The sequence below is a fragment of the Lolium perenne genome, chromosome 7 (genome assembly GCF_019359855.2).
Source record: "Lolium perenne isolate Kyuss_39 chromosome 7, Kyuss_2.0, whole genome shotgun sequence".
In the NCBI taxonomy this organism is placed as follows: Eukaryota; Viridiplantae; Streptophyta; class Magnoliopsida; order Poales; family Poaceae; genus Lolium; species Lolium perenne.
The window spans coordinates 73,338,445-73,353,944 of NC_067250.2; the positions used below are offsets into that span (position 1 = coordinate 73,338,445).

Here is a 15,500-nt window from a genome sequence, read left to right on the forward strand (position 1 = left end):
AACGTAACTTTTTTTTTTTTGAGCCTCCGCACCAACGTAACTTGATTGGAATATTATGGTCGAACCAGCAAACCAACGTGCATTGTGACATAAAAAAGGTAGCCTCTGTAAGATAACTATAGAAGCTAGATGCAGCGACCAACAATCTTAATACTCCATCTAGTTAAACATACGACAATTATATGAAGCTGGGCAAATAAATCGAAACGTCATGACAAAAGCAAGTTACTTTTGGCAATCATGTTCTGCCAAAAGTTGGGCTAAACATAATCAGATCACCATACATTCACATAGCAGCATAATTTAATTATATGAAGCTAGGCCAGCGCATAATCATATCACCATACATTCACATAGCAGCATAATTTAATTAGTTGTACGGAAAAATCATAATGATATCAGCAAACATAATCACAAGTGTGAAAACAGAACAATTTACACTCGTTTTCCATCAAATTCAGGCGTTCCAAAAGGGGACTTTTAGAGCCACTTATTACAGTTTACTTACAATCAATCTATACTGATTGCTTCCCCAGGAAAGAACACATCTGACCAATATAACCTGACCAATATAACCACAATCACATCGTTTTCCCTAAACTGTCACTAGCATTACCTACCACGCTTTGTGATAACCAGTTGGTCTGTTCGGAAGCAGTACCGGGGAGAATTGTCCGGGGAGCTGCTGTCCAGAACGAAAGCTCTGCTGTCGGAGTCACCGTAATAAGGGCACTGACACCTCTGCGAGCGGAGGAGCCATCAATGGGAACGAGAGCTCCGGTATGGACCACTGCAAAACATCTCTAGCTTCTTTCTAAAGAGCTCATTAGCCTGCTGGTCCTCTGACTAGGACATGTTGTACGGTGAACCGATGGCGTTGCCTCCATGCTTCCCGCTGTTAGCCTAGCAATTCAATACATGTCACCACAGAGTCAAATCGTTTACAAAACCAATAAGCAAAAGATGAACTGAAACTTGAAATATCAATCTGGAACTAATTAGTGGAAATTGAGAAAGCATGTCGCTTGACGTAAATCTACGGTCAACCATCGGCGGCGACAAAAGAGCATATGCTCAAAAAATCTCCTAGACAATGGCTATGGCTACAACAGTAACCTGATTGTAGATACACTGATGTAAATTTACAGGCTCTACACATAAGCCAAGCTACGATATGGGAAAAACTGATCAATCTATCACAAGTTCCATGATGGATCAGAAATTACGCATTGGTGACATGCAGAAAAGTGAGCCAATCTTTTCTTTAACATTTTACATTATTAAAGACTGCATAGCTAGTCATAAATTAGTTGGTATCAATAAAAGAAGATTGATGGATCCATTGCCTCAGCAGCCAAAAACATAGATTTGATGAAGTAGGAGCAACCAAACATGTAGTTGATAAGAAAATACGTCACCACTGATATATGTGAACCACCTCCCACGAAGGCCTGAAGAATCAATGAGCTCCGGCAATGAAATTTTTGAGCAAAAACACAGGAGTCGCTGGAAAAGTAGATGACTAAAACTAACATCGGGCTACCAAGCTAAGCGCAGCCAACTCTATATAATACTACCGGCAGGGGGGCGTTGAGTTCCCTATGCTGGAGAAGCTGTATGTCTCTCGCTGCAGCTTCAGCAACTTGGTTAAGCTGATTAGGTGGTGCCCTCACTTGCGCGTGCAGTCAAAGTCCACTCACCGACGATTGAGTAGCTTATCTTGAGTGTCTACCGGTGTCTTGGTGACCTTGATATCGTGGCCCCATGCTTAAGCAGATCACGTTGCGAGCTGACATGTATGGCCATTTCAATGTGTTGTTCTCAGCGCCGATGGTTTTAGATCTCTCGTGGTCGTACTCATGTGAGCTACAAAATGTCGAGATTGCTGAGCTATGGTGTCTACACAGCCTGGATCTATGGACAGAGGAGAGTTCCTACGCCCTGGTGTTGAACATAGATTATTAGGTGTGTCTTCTCTTCTGCTCACTCTACATGAACTAATAATTTTCGTGCTAGGAGAGACGCCTTGACATACATGCTGAGCAAGGTAAGCCCAGAACCTGCAATAATAAATCTATGAATGCGATGGATAACTAGTTTTCCCTCAGCGAGTCAACCGCCCATCAAATTTCATGCCATAACTGAACCACCTCTAACGCATCTATCCAAAACAGGTGAAAATCCAGGTGCTGCACCAATTTTTATGGACGAGGTAAACACGCACGGCAATAGACCCAAATCAACAGAACATATGAGGTTATTTGAGAGCGAATCAAACCAGGAGACAACCGGATCAGAGGACGACGGAAATGGCAGCTCCGAGCATAACAGCAAATAGATCTCGCTGGAGCACCACTTCGCCGATTCAGCCGGCTGACCACGGCGCCACCGATTCCGCCGGCCGACCACGACAGAGCAGAGGACAGCCAGAGTGTTTAGCACACCCGCAGCTTATCCGCTCGCCGCCGGCCGCCGGCCGCTCACCCCATCGCCGATGCCGCGCCCAATTCCAAAGAGCAGGTCAATTCAAAGATCTAAGGCATCGACGAGCATAATAATCAGCAAGAGCATAATAATCACCAAGAGCCGCTCGCACAGACTGGAATCTTAAACAGATCGAAGTCATTGCTGGGCGCAACAAGAAATTGGGATAAAAATAGTAAGCAATTAAGCAAGTAGACAGCTGCAGTACGTTAGCAGCAGGAGGACGATGAATTTATTTGCTAACGTACCTGAGCTGCTGGTCTCCGATCTCTCCCAGATCGTAGATGCCGTCCTTGAGGAGCAGGTCGTTCCTCCAGGTGCGATGCGGTGGCGAGGCGCGCCGGATCCGCCCCCGAACGACGGCGGGCTTTGAGGTCATTCCTCCGATGGCCATGGAGGAGCGGAGGCCGTACGCACGCGTTGTCTCCTACCGCTCGCCGCAGGTCCCAGGCTGCGACCGCTCGCCGCACGCCGCAATCCCGGCTGCAGCCGCTCGCCACCCGCCGCCCGCCACGATCCTAGGCTGCAGCGGCAAGCAGCAACCCCAGCTGCGATCGGCGGCCGCCCGAGAATCGCCCGATGCGATCGTTGCCGAACCGCGGCGCAATTGATTCTCTCGATTAGAAAGTGGGCTAGCTGGTACGCGAAGAAACCGTGGATGTACTCCGTAATAAAAATACATGGATAGAGGTGGGGGTAAATTATGCTGGCCGCACCGGGTGCAACGGGGCGTCGGACGTGGCGGTTCGGTCGAATTGACCCGGGTGCAGAATTACTTATATATATATATATATATATATATATATATATATATATATATATATATATATATATATATATATATATATATATATATATATATATATATATATATATATATATATATATATATATATATATATATATATATATATATATCTCTTTTCCTACTGATTCCATCTACATGAACCGCACCATTTACTTGACGACAATATCAAGGGTGAGGACCGCAATAAACATCCCCTGAAAAATCCACGATTCCCCCACGCGTCTGCTTCGAGACCAATGCTGTGTGGTCACCGTTTCGGCCTGGTATCATCGACATGCTGTTACATCGGCTGCCTCAGATAATGAACGGTGTTCCTTCCAGTCAGGTTCGTTGCCCCCACCACATCAATAATGCATGCAGCAGCTAGCCTAGCCTATGAAGATTCACTCAACACGGTAGGACAAGCCCATCCACTATTATGCCCAGCGCCATAGCTTCTTCACCAATTCACCAAACACCAACCAAGTCACAAACGATGGCTCTTGTTCAGCAGCTTCTTCTCTTCCTTGGCAGCTAGCGATAGGAAGAGAGAATTCAAGATGGCGGGGGTGAGCTCTGCGACGGGGGCGATGAGCTCCCTCATCGGCAAGCTCGCCGCCTTGCTCACTGACGAGTATAAGCTGCTCGCAGGGGTCCGGAAGCAGATCAAGTTCCTGGAGCGCGAGCTCAGCAGCATGCGAGTCTTGCTTGACAAACTTGCGGGCATGGAGGAAAAGCTCGACGGCACTGCCAAGGATTGGAGAGGTAAAGTGCGTGACCTCAGCTACGACATAGAAGACTGTATCGACCGTTTCATGGACCGGCTTGGCAGCGGAGACGCCAAGCCAAAGTTCATGAAGAAAACCGCACGCCGGCTCAAGACGCTGTGGGCACGCCATGACATCGCGACCCAGATCAAAGACCTCAAAGCTCGTGTCGTCGAGGAGAGCGAGCGGCGTGATCGGTTCAAGCTTGATGAGATTCCAATGAAGGTTGTGGTAATCGACCCACGGATAACTGCGCTCCACGAGGAGGTGAGGGGCTTGGTGGCGATGGACGGCCCGATGAAGGACGTGGCTGGCATGTTGACGGATGAAAAAGAAAAGGAGCTGAAAGTGGTGGCTATTGTGGGATCTGGAGGGTTGGGGAAGACAACCCTTGCCATGGAGGTTTACCGCAAGATTGGAGCAGACTTCCAGTGCCGAGCTTCTGTATCGGTGTCACGCACTATTGATCTGGAGATGCTCTTGAAGGATATCTTGTTTCAGGTTGATGAAGATGTGCATAGAAAGTGTCAGTCAGAGGGTTGGAGATTACAACAAGTAATCCGCAAAACCAAGCAGATCTTGACCGGAAAGAGGTACGGTACGTGGTTTGTGTTTAAACCAAGCTACATCAAGTAGCTGCATCCTTGATGTATAGACAAGTTCTGGGACATATTGTTGCATAGGCTTGTAGTATGTGGTATATTCTTAATATTAGTATATTTCCTTTATCCAAAAAAAGTAGCTGCAGCTGTAGGGTTCAGTGTTGAAACTTAAACTTGGCAAAGTTTAGGGGAACAAAGTAGTATCCGTGAAAAGTCATCTAGTCCTTCCCGTTAGTTTCAAATACATTTTTTTTTGCGAAAGAGTTTCAAATACTATTAGTTTCACTTACCATGGGGATGCAGTTTGTTACTTTTAATAGTTTTATTTATACATGCATAAAATACTGACTACTAATAAACATCTATGTATCTGTCTGTAACTCTTAGATTAATTGATGCTGCAAGTTATCACATTTATGACCATTTTTAACAATGCACATACTGAATGCAGGTACTTCATTATTATCGATGATGTATGGAAAGAACAAGATTGGACATTGATCAAGAGAGCGTTTCCTGAAAATAATAATAGTAGCAGAATTCTTGCTACTACACGCATTACCGGTGTAGCTAATCTATGTTGCTCCAACTCTACTAGTCAACTCTATCAAATGGCACCTCTAGATGATGCCAATTCTCGAAGATTGTTCTTTCAGAGAATTTTCAGCTCAGATGATCACTGTCCTGCTGAACTAGAGGAAGTTTCTACTAAGATCTTAAAAAAATGTGGCGGTCTGCCACTGGCTATAATCACATTTGCAAGTTTGCTTGCCAGTAAGACACATGACAGGGATGAATGGGAGAGACTGCAAGATTCCATCGGTACTGGTTCTTCGCTTGAAAATGATGGGAACTTAAAAGGGATGAACGATATATTGTTACTTAGTTACTGGGATCTTCCACACCACCTGAAGACTTGTTTACTGTATCTGTGTATATTTCCAGAGGACTACAAAATCAGTTGTGAAGAACTGAAATGGAAATGGATTGCTGAAGGATTCCTTGCTCCACGATGGGGACGTTTGGATGAAGTAGCAGAGAATTGTTTTAATGAACTTGTTAACAGAAATATGATCCAACTAGTGGATGTTGAGTATAATGGTTCCATGAAATATTGTCGTGTCCATGATATGGTGCTCGACCTTATCATATCTTTATCAGATGATGATAATTTTGCCACTGTTTTAAATGGACGTGTCTGCAACTCTTTTCCAAGCAAGATCCGCCGGCTGTCAATGCAATCTACAGGCGAAGAACATGTTCGTGCTGTTACAGAAACCAAGTTACATCTTCGCTCACTAACTACATTCCGGCCAATTGAGCAGATGCCCTGTCTTGTGCATTTCCATGCTTTGCGGGTGTTGGATCTCAAAGCATGTGATTGGTTGGAAAACAAGCATGTGAAAAATATAGGAAGTTCACGTCACCTGAGGTATTTGCGAATAAGGAGTACTAAAATTACGGAGCTTCCTGGGGAGATCGGAAAGCTGCAGTACTTGGAGACTCTCGATTTGCGGGGTTGTATTTCATCAGATCTAAGACTGCCATCAACTGTGGTGCAGTTGAAGAAATTGGTGCGCCTAATAGTCTCAAGTACCACACGGTTGCCTTTCGGTGAGTTTGGCAGGTTGCAAACCTTGGAGGTCTTGGAGGAGATAAACATGTGGAATACTGACGACCCAATGAGATTTGCAGAAGAGCTTAGGCATCTAACAGAACTGAGAAAACTATGTATATGTCTCTGGGGCTGCCTTGGCATGGAAAATGCAAAAAGACAAAGATTTGTGGGACTTTTGTCGTCATCTGTAAATGAGTTGGGTAAATGCAACCTTCGTTATCTTCATATCGATGACGGAGAGATGTACGAGAGTATATTCTCTGACCCATGCTGCACCTATCCGTACCTCCAACATCTTAAACTTGATCCCTTTGCATACATTAACATGGTTCCCAAGGGAATGACCTCCCTCAAAAATGTGGTGGAACTATGCATAGTGGTCATGGAATTTGATAAGGAGGGTCTCCATCGCCTCATGGGCATGCCTTCTTTGGCCCATCTTGAGCTACAAATAAAAGGGACGAACAACGAAAAACTGACAGTCGGTATCAATGGATTCAAGCTTCTAAAGGTGTTCCACGTCGACTGTATGACGTACGGGTATTTCAGCCAATTTGCACCCCAGCCGTGGCTAACATTTGCACCAGGTGCTGTGCCAGCACTCCGACGGCTCCATCTTAAATTAACTCCAATGAAGGAGGTGGCGTCCGATTTTTTGGCAGAATTGGGCGTCGAGTATTTGTCAGGCCTTGCACACCTCCAGGTCAAGATCAATTGTTACAGAGCAGTCCTAGGCCGGGTGGAGGCTGTGGAGTCTTCCATTGGAAAACAAATCGACTTGCACCCCAACTGTGAAACAAAAATTCATGTCAGCAGAGAGTCAGAAGATTACATGTATAAGGACGACAAGGAGTGGGAAGAGGCCCCCGAAAACGAAAGAGATGATAGGTCAGTATACTATAATACAATGGTGGGGTAAAGCAGGGAGGAAGACAGGGAGACGGAGAAATGAGAGACTGGCCACCAAGGACTAGCTGCCATATCCTGGTAATCAAAATTGACGTGGTTTTACCCCCTTCCATATGAAACCATTATCTAAAATATGTCTTGCATTCGTCACTTTGAAATAATGTGAATATGCTGTATATACGTTTTGCCGATTATTCAACAGCAGGCGATAGATCGAAGCCATGCATATGCAGATAGCAATCCTGATTTATTTATTTTGCAAGTCTGCAACTGGGCACCAGCATGGGAATTTGCCGAGTAATGGTATTGAAGGTGCCGGTTTTGTGTGTGGTTTGAGCTATTTGCCAGCCTCTCGTCCCATTGTGTTGCTTTGAGTACAATTGTTACAATTTGCATCTTTGATTGTGTAACACCGTCCCTGAATTTTATCAATTCTCGCCGTAGCAAAAGTATTTTTTTATTGTTTGCATGTGATTTGAACAGAACCAGATTGTGATGTAATACCCGTGTTGTTGCGTTTGATTTGATCATGCCTCTAGGCTATCTGCTAGTTCTCTGTTGTTATGGAGTTGTGAATTTGTCATGTCTCTACTTGTTTGAATAAAGGATGGTTTACTCAGGGTGATGGAGGGAGGTGGTGCTCTAAGCCAGCATTATGCTCTTGAGCTTACAAACTATATATGTTATGCATCGTAATTCTCTAGAACAGCAGGCATCAAGGTGTGATATCAACTGAACTTTCCACAAAGTTGAAACCCCCCTGCACTAATTAATTAAGGCACATAGCATAGCAGTTCCTAACTAGCTGGCTCTCTCTGAATCAGGAACGAGCAGATCCTCCCTCCAGTCACGAAGACTCAGTGTTGCAATGTGGTTTTCGAGTTGTCAAATTTTAGTGAGTAAGCAGCATACGTCAATGGCACAGCAAAAGGCTATAGCCCAGTTTGGTGTTTAGTGTGTAAGCCCTGAGACTGATGGCACCGGAGTATGATTTACCCCCTGTGTTGTATCAGGGGGTACATGCCCCTACTTGTCTCGTAGCAAATCTGTAGCTTTACACTAAAATTCTCAACACCATAAATTTACAACGCTCTTGACATCCCTATGCCTGACAGAAAGGCACAGCAAAGGTAAACCACAAAATATAAGCATGGTTTCATTCACAGCAAATATACCCAACACAAAAAGTTAAACGGAGTATCAGACATCCAAGACCACAAGTCTACGGCAGAAACATGCCACACTGATGTAGCAAACAAACTTGCATGGACAATTAATCCAGTGTGGCAGTATGAAGATATGAACAGTACATAGTTTCTAATGACCACAAAATGCCATATGATGTTACAAGATATGAACTCAAGGTACAGTGGTTTCAGATGTGTCGCGCTTATGATCACAACTTCGGTCAGGTACTGTAAAATCCAAATGTGGGTTCTATTTTCATTGTTTCAAATATATAAGCAAAAGCGGTCACTCCATACAAATTCTGGTTGTTCAATTCCTACTGAATCAGTTCAAGAGTTATTTCTACATACATTTAAAGAGAAAAGAGTCATCTCTACTCTAACATCACTTGGGACAGATTATAATCCCCGAGAAGACACATGCTTGCCCTCAAGATGTATGTGTAACTGCATGAGTGTTTATTCATATGCATTGGATGGTAGAAGAACATAAAAAAATCCATTCAGGATACACAATGTCTGACAGTGGTAACCTAAGAAAAAACTAGACCATGCCAAACTATTAAGTATTAAATCAAGTACATTTGCTCCCAGGAATGCAATTGCCAGTTCATATCTATATAGATGGCATGGGATCCATGTAGCTACGCATTAATCAATTAGTGACACCACAGTTGATCACCTATATATATTAACATTATAAACATTTGACGGCAGTGAACCAAGTCAGCAAGGGCACGCAAACCTTAAAATCTCCCATCCAGTACAGCAGAGCAACAACATTGCTAAACTCCTAGCATAGCTAGAATATATCATTTTGGTACCTTCCCGGCACAGCTAGATGCATAAGTGCTAGCAAGGCTTGGAACCATATCGTCATAACGAAGCACATACCTTTCCATGATCTTCTTCTCGTTCAGCATAATCGCGGAAAAGAAACTCAGCTCAGCATCCACTAATCCCTTGGCATTGAGGACCGTGAGCAAGCAATGCCGGGGTAACAGCCGGCGTTCAAGGCTAAGCATGACCATGACAGGCCTTTGGGCAATGTAGTGTACCTTAAGGGCAACATCCCTAGTCAAGAAATCCAAGTTTCTCCGCAACCTTTGCTCGGATGTGTTGAATAGAAATGGCGTCTTCCTCATAGCTGTCAATAGATCTTCCTGAGACCAACCAAAACTCACGAGGATCTCAATTTTCTTGGCAAGCTTCTTCTCGCTATGGGGAGCAAACGCCGTGAGCGCATAACCAAACATCCGTGATCCCTTGGGCAGGCCACACCCGCTGGAGCGTACGGTGGCGCCTCGGAGGAGCTTAGGGGGCCTGGTGAGCAACTGGGAAATGTGTGAAGATTGGTAGTCAAGGACGTGTATCCCGCATTGCTGGAGGAGAGCCAGGTTGGGCTTGGCGACCTTTTCGATGTGGGTACCGAGGCGAGGAGACCAGAGTTTGTCTTGAGGTGCTTCAGCATGAGCCCAAGACTGGGAGCCAGAAGCCGAGGTTGCCAGCGAGGGATCTGGTGCGGGCGAGCGGGATGAGGCGGCAGATCTGTGGACGCGAGAGGCCGAGGTCGGTGAGCCAGTGACGCGCTTAGCCAGGTTCTTCTCCACGTCGGCGGAGACGGCGGCGGCGATGTCGGTGCTGGAGAGACCCGAGACCCGAGAGGAATGCGAGGACGGCGTCGCTGTTGGAGGGGAATCTGAGACGGGAGAGCCTTTTGGATGCCTTGAGGGCCTGGGCTCGGTTGAGGCCGCAGGTGGCGATGAGGTAGTCCTCGACGGCGAAAGGTTCTGCGGGAACGGGTGCGGTGGTGGAGAGTAGGCGGTAGAGAGAGGGGATGTGAGCGTGGCGGGGATTTGCAAGCGCGGTTGTGGAGGGGGAGATGAGCTTTTCGGAGGTGGAGCATGGCGTCGTGGCGGCGTATTCACCGCCGGCGGTCTTGGGGGAGAGGATCTAGGGGGCGCCCTGTCAAAAGGAAAAACAAAAACAAAAAAGGATCAGCACCAGCAGTAGCTATTCCAGCCCAGCCCAACATTTTGATATGCTTATCTCCCAACAAAGAACAGAACGCTGAACGCTGCCACTCTGACGTTGCGTCGCTGCTCCGCCTCCAGGCCCTCTCCCTGACGCTGATCTCTCCCCGCCGCCTCCCCTCCCGTATCCTCCGTTCCGCGTTCCCGGCGTCTCCGCTCGCTCGCCGCCGCCTCCCCGGAAACGGTACTAATCCTGTTTCTGTTCTGTGGAATGTGAAGTTGGGGCATAGCGTTTGCCAGGGGCATATTTGTTCATGATTATCCTAGGATTCCCCTCCCAGCTATCACAAAACAACATGGTGACAGATATTCAATCAGGAGGGCCTATATTATTAACATGAAAACAAGCATTCTTCACACAATCAATTGTTGCAACTGACTTTCTTCTTACTACGAAGCAAAGCATAGTATGTTCCTTAGAAATAAAACGGCAACCATCTGCAGAAACAGTGAATCAGACCAAATGAGATGCTTGAAACAATGAGGATGCATTAAGAAGGCTCTCGGTGCTCTGCTCTGACAATAAAAGCATCCATATCTCCCATTTGAGGCCGCTTCTCCTTAATATTTGTGCCACTAGTGTTCTGTACGATGTGACGTTTATGTGGGCATAGGCTTTCCCAAGTGCATGACTGCAGTTTAAAAAGGGGGGAAATTCTTTTCTATCTGTATTTATACTTGGTAGTTTCAGAATACTACGTTTTCAATATAATCAACTTCACAATTTTCTCATAGAAGCTTGTTTTTCTGATTTTCCTATAAGAAATGGCATCTTTATTGGTTTAACTCTCTTGTTGCTCCAATTTTGATAGGCAGGATTTGGAGTCAGGGTTGTATCTAGTGGCGACACCCATCGGGAACCTCGAAGATATCACCTTGAGGTATTTATTTGCTTCAGCTGTTATGGTACTCTCAATACCAGATGATTACTAATGGTTAGGCCAGTAAAAGTGACAAATGGAACGAACCATTTTTTTTCCGTAAAGGGGAACGCATTAGGACATTTTTTGTTGGGTGGAGCATGTATGATGTTCAATTATGTGTTCCTAATAAACGCTTGTCGAAGCTTGTGATGATGTAATTAGAGTCTGAAAAAGAGAGTGCATCAATGAGGCAGCGTTTTACTCAAATTCATGTAGATAGAAATTCTCTAGTGGTTCCATGGCCCAGTTAGCATCATATGGCAATCGGCTTTGCAATCCTCTTAAACTTCTATTGTGAAGGAGGAGACCAGGAGTGACTGGATATTAGTTTAATCGCGTGTGGACCCTGAGTTAACCTCCTTTTTAGAGACAAGCAGAAGAGACTAGAATATTCATCACAAAGAAAGAAGAGCCTGGACCTGCGAAGAAATATACGTATAAGTATCTGTTACCGCACTGTGAGCTTATTAAGCCGTGGCCAGGAAAAGTTAAAACAAAACACCAGCTAAACAAATAAATAGGTAACACAACCTTGCAGGAACAATAACGAAATTTCTCCATGAAGCAAACATAATATTGGGCTCACGTAGCCTACTTGTGCAATATGATCCAGATAAGGATATTAATGTTTAGCTCTCCGCGGTCTTGATGTGTCTTTAGAAATAAAAATGCAGCAAACTCAACTGAGATAAAGAGATTTGAATTTAACTTCTCGATGCCACTAAAGAGAGACCAGAAGAATCAAAGCCAGCGAACAAAGATAGTGATGGGTTCTTACAAATTCATGAATAAATTATAAGTTCAAGATCGAGAAATCAACATCAATTTGCATGCAACTAACCTACGCCCAGATTATCCCGGACATTGATTAATGGAGAAGACGAGAGCAACATATCAACCATTTAGGAGGCTCACAGGGTGTCGACAGATCATGGGAGTGTTGCGCTCGCCACCACTCGGGACCTGGAACCCCAATGTGGATGGAGTCCGTGGGAGGAGGGATTAGGTACGCTTGCTCAGCTACGTAAGAGGAAATAAAGGGAGAGTCATTGCGGTGGCATTATTCGTGTAAATACTGAGAAGCGTGACATCGTGGAGAGTGTTACATCGCAGGTTTCACCTTATAATAGTAAAGAGAAATGGCTTGTTGCAGGCTATATATGAAAATCATAATATTATTTCTTGTATCCTGAAACATACTCGTACCATCGTAGAAATGAGATGATGATTTTGTTCTCAGGGCATTGCGTGTTCTTAAATGTGCTCATGTGATACTCTCCGAAGACACAAGGCATTCGGGAAAGTTGCTTCAACATTACAACATCTAGACACCTCTTGTGAGTTAATAGCATACCTAGTTTTCCTATGCAACTGTTACGAGTAGCTGCACATTCAACCATGCTGTGGATGTCTACAGTCGAATTTAGAACTTAAATTCTAAGTTTGCAGCTCAGCTTCCATAAGTTCAACGAGCGTGAGAGAGAGCCCAGTATCTTGAAGAGGCTCCATGAAGGGGAAGCAGTTGCAGTGATTAGTGATGCTGGTACCCCAGGCATCAGTGACCCTGGCATGGAACTGGTAAATTGACTTGCTCTATCTAATTCTTCAACCTCCATCTTACAATGAGAAACAGAGAATAATGATCTAATAGTCACTTCACTTAATAATACCATTAAAGATTAAAGAGCATGGTATACATGCTATTGGTTAGTTGATGACTTGATGGTTTGGTATGAGAAAGATCTATTAGCAATGAACAGCACCAGAACTTTTTTTAGGCCTTGTGCTCCGTGACGTGAGATATTAAGCATGTTGTACCATGCTACTGTTCACAGGCTAGAGTATGCGCAAGTGAAAAGATCCCTGTTATTCCCATTCCTGGGCCTTCTGCCGCAATCGCTGCTCTTTCTGCATCGGGTTTGCCAACTGATGAATTCACATTCGGTAAAATATGTCAATGTTGTAGTCTCTTTATTTATCAATGGTAATCATTCTTTGGACTCAGTACTAATTTTAACTTGTAGTGGGTTTTTTACCAAAGCATGGGCGATCAAGAAAAGTCAGGCTTGAGGTATCTGCTCGTGAAGCTGCTACGCAAATATTCTATGTTCCTCCTCATGGAATTCATCAATTTCTTTCTGACGCTGCTTCGTCTTTTGGTGATTCAAGGTAACCAATGTTTTCAAACCTGCATGCTGTTGCATGATCTACAAATATTTTGATCAAAATGGCCATTGGAAGTCAGAAAACCACAGTAGTACCACGTCTCTATCCGTTGCAATGTCACACATGTGTTACCTCAGATGTGATATACTCCGTATTTGTATTGCAAGTCATTAATTGTTTTTGTGCTAAAAATCAGTAATCGCTGTATCAGCAGCTTTGTTCATATTTAAATAGTGTGAGCAAGCCTTATGTCAAATATGTTTGACCTGTTTTGTTTCATTTTGTGGTGAGATACAGGCCATGTGTTATTGCAAGGGAGATAACCAAATTGCATGAAGAGGTAGTCCTGCAATTGCTTACTTTATAATCTATCCATCCTCTTATTGCCTACAATGTCATTCTTGTTGTACAATCTTCAATAAAATACTCCTGTTGATAGTTACAACATGGTGTCTGCTGCAGTCTGCAGACAGGCACATTTGACTTGAAGTGCTCTGGTTTACATAGCTACATTACTAAATGTGCATCCAAGTGCCACCTGATCAGCTGCTACTTGGTAGTGCTGGCTAAGTGAAGCAATAAGAACATATCCAGTCTCACTTGCATATTTAAATCACATGTATATTTATGTAAGTTAGCGAAAGAATAAGTTGTAAACAATCTCGCTTTCCCAAATACATGTTCATGCCATTGCATTTTTTTAATATACTTTGCATCCCTGAACTTTATATAAATCTTACAGTTTTGGCGAGGAACTCTAGGTGAAGCAAATGAAGCCTTCGCAACTCGACTGCCGAAGGGGGAAATCACTTTGCTCATAGAGGGAAACTCAATTTCAGCTGATGAAACTCCATCTGATGATTTCCTTGAGCATGAACTCAAAGAAATGATGGCAGAGGGGCATGCTCTTTCATCGGTGCATATTCTACTCAGTTCATTGATACATTTCAAGCTTTCAATAAAAATTAGAATAAAGAGAATGATCATGCATCTTCTTTTTGGATTCTGAACTAGTGTTTTCAATTATAGGCGGTGAAATTGGTGGCTGAAGCTACATCTGCAAAGAAGAAAGATGTTTATGCACTGGCACTTAGGTTGTTTGGAAAATGAGTAAAAGTGCAATCCGTTTGCTTGTTCTGGTAATTAAACTATTTGTTCATGCCAACATCTTTACCATGGTACTTTCTAGACCATATTCCAGACACCAAAAAACACCATACACCATAATTCAGCTGAGGTAATCTCATCAGAATATCCATATTATAAGGTTTATCTGTGGACACATCTAATGACTTCATAATGTTGTGATTGCAGCTGCTCCTGCTAGCTTGTGCGCGCCAACTTATCGAGCATACAAGGTTTTCTTTCTTGACGATCTAATCATGCAATCTACTGTTTCCCCAGTCTTGAATAATTTTCCATGTTATATCATGTTTATCTGTTGAGGCGCTAGTAATTGAATTGGATGTAATTTTGGATAAGGAGCTCCGTGTGGGACAGTTCAAATGCCTATGACCTACCTATTGGTCCGTTTAGTCATTTGGTTAAGCAGTATTGGTAACAATTCGGAAGCAAATCAGCAGTATTGGTAACAATTTGGAAGCAACCAGAAGTAGCCAGCGTCAATTAGTTTGGGCTGGAGGGAGTACTAGATTTTGAAGTGGCTGAGTAGATGTAGTGCGGCTCTTACCCGTTGTTTGAGCTATTTTCCATTGGGTCGCTTTGAGTAGAGGTGTTTATTTCGCTGCTTTGGTTGTGTAACAAAACTCTGTTATTGTTTGCATGTCATCTAAACAAACCTGATGGACCTATATGTATGACCTGAATATCTCTGCGTTGTTGTGTTTGATTTGAGTGTGCATCTAGAGTCTAGACTACCAGGTGATACGGAGTTGTGAATTTGTTCATGTATTACTGTACTAGGTTGTCTCCGGCTTGTTGCATGAAGGGTGGTTTGTTCAAGGTGCTGGCGTTGTATTCTCTAAAACTATTTATTTCAACTGAGTTAAGGCAGACGTTCTATT

At 44.0% G+C, this 15,500-nt stretch overlaps 1 protein-coding gene, 1 long non-coding RNA gene and 1 pseudogene across 3 annotated transcripts; 2 read left to right on the forward strand and 1 right to left on the reverse strand.

The window, feature by feature from the left end:
- Positions 1–365: 365 nt before the first annotated feature.
- LOC127317079 (uncharacterized) lies at positions 366–2,799 on the reverse strand. The gene is made up of 2 exons (XR_007860879.2): positions 2,733–2,799; positions 366–2,534 (listed from the first exon to the last, which is right to left on the reverse strand). It is a non-coding gene; the product is annotated as an uncharacterized lncRNA (long non-coding RNA).
- Positions 2,800–3,605: 806 nt separating this feature from the next.
- On the forward strand, positions 3,606–8,224 carry LOC127317077 (disease resistance protein RGA5). Of its 2 annotated transcripts, XR_011748761.1 has the most exons (4): positions 3,606–4,631; positions 5,092–7,245; positions 7,788–7,887; positions 7,992–8,224. XR_011748761.1 is itself a non-coding variant. In XM_051347596.1 (2 exons), the coding sequence occupies exons 1-2, from the start codon at positions 3,832–3,834 to the stop codon at positions 7,175–7,177; spliced, it is 2,886 nt and encodes a 961-aa protein (XP_051203556.1). In that variant the 5' UTR covers positions 3,606–3,831; the 3' UTR covers positions 7,178–7,717. The 2 variants fall into 2 exon arrangements, 1 of the variants encoding a protein (XP_051203556.1); XM_051347596.1 differs by lacking the exons at positions 7,788–7,887; positions 7,992–8,224 and having other exon boundaries at positions 5,092–7,717.
- A 1,644-nt stretch (positions 8,225–9,868) lies between these two features.
- Positions 9,869–14,915, forward strand: LOC127317078 (uncharacterized; annotated as a pseudogene).
- The last annotated feature ends 585 nt before the right edge of the window (positions 14,916–15,500 follow it).

Coding starts and splice junctions, on each gene's coding strand:
- LOC127317077 (XM_051347596.1), top strand. CDS start 3,832: ATGGCGGGGGTGAGCTCTGCGACGGGGGCGATGAGCTCCCTCATCGGC. Junction 4,632..5,091: donor CAGATCTTGACCGGAAAGAG/GTACGGTACGTG, acceptor TACTGAATGCAG/GTACTTCATTATTATCGATG.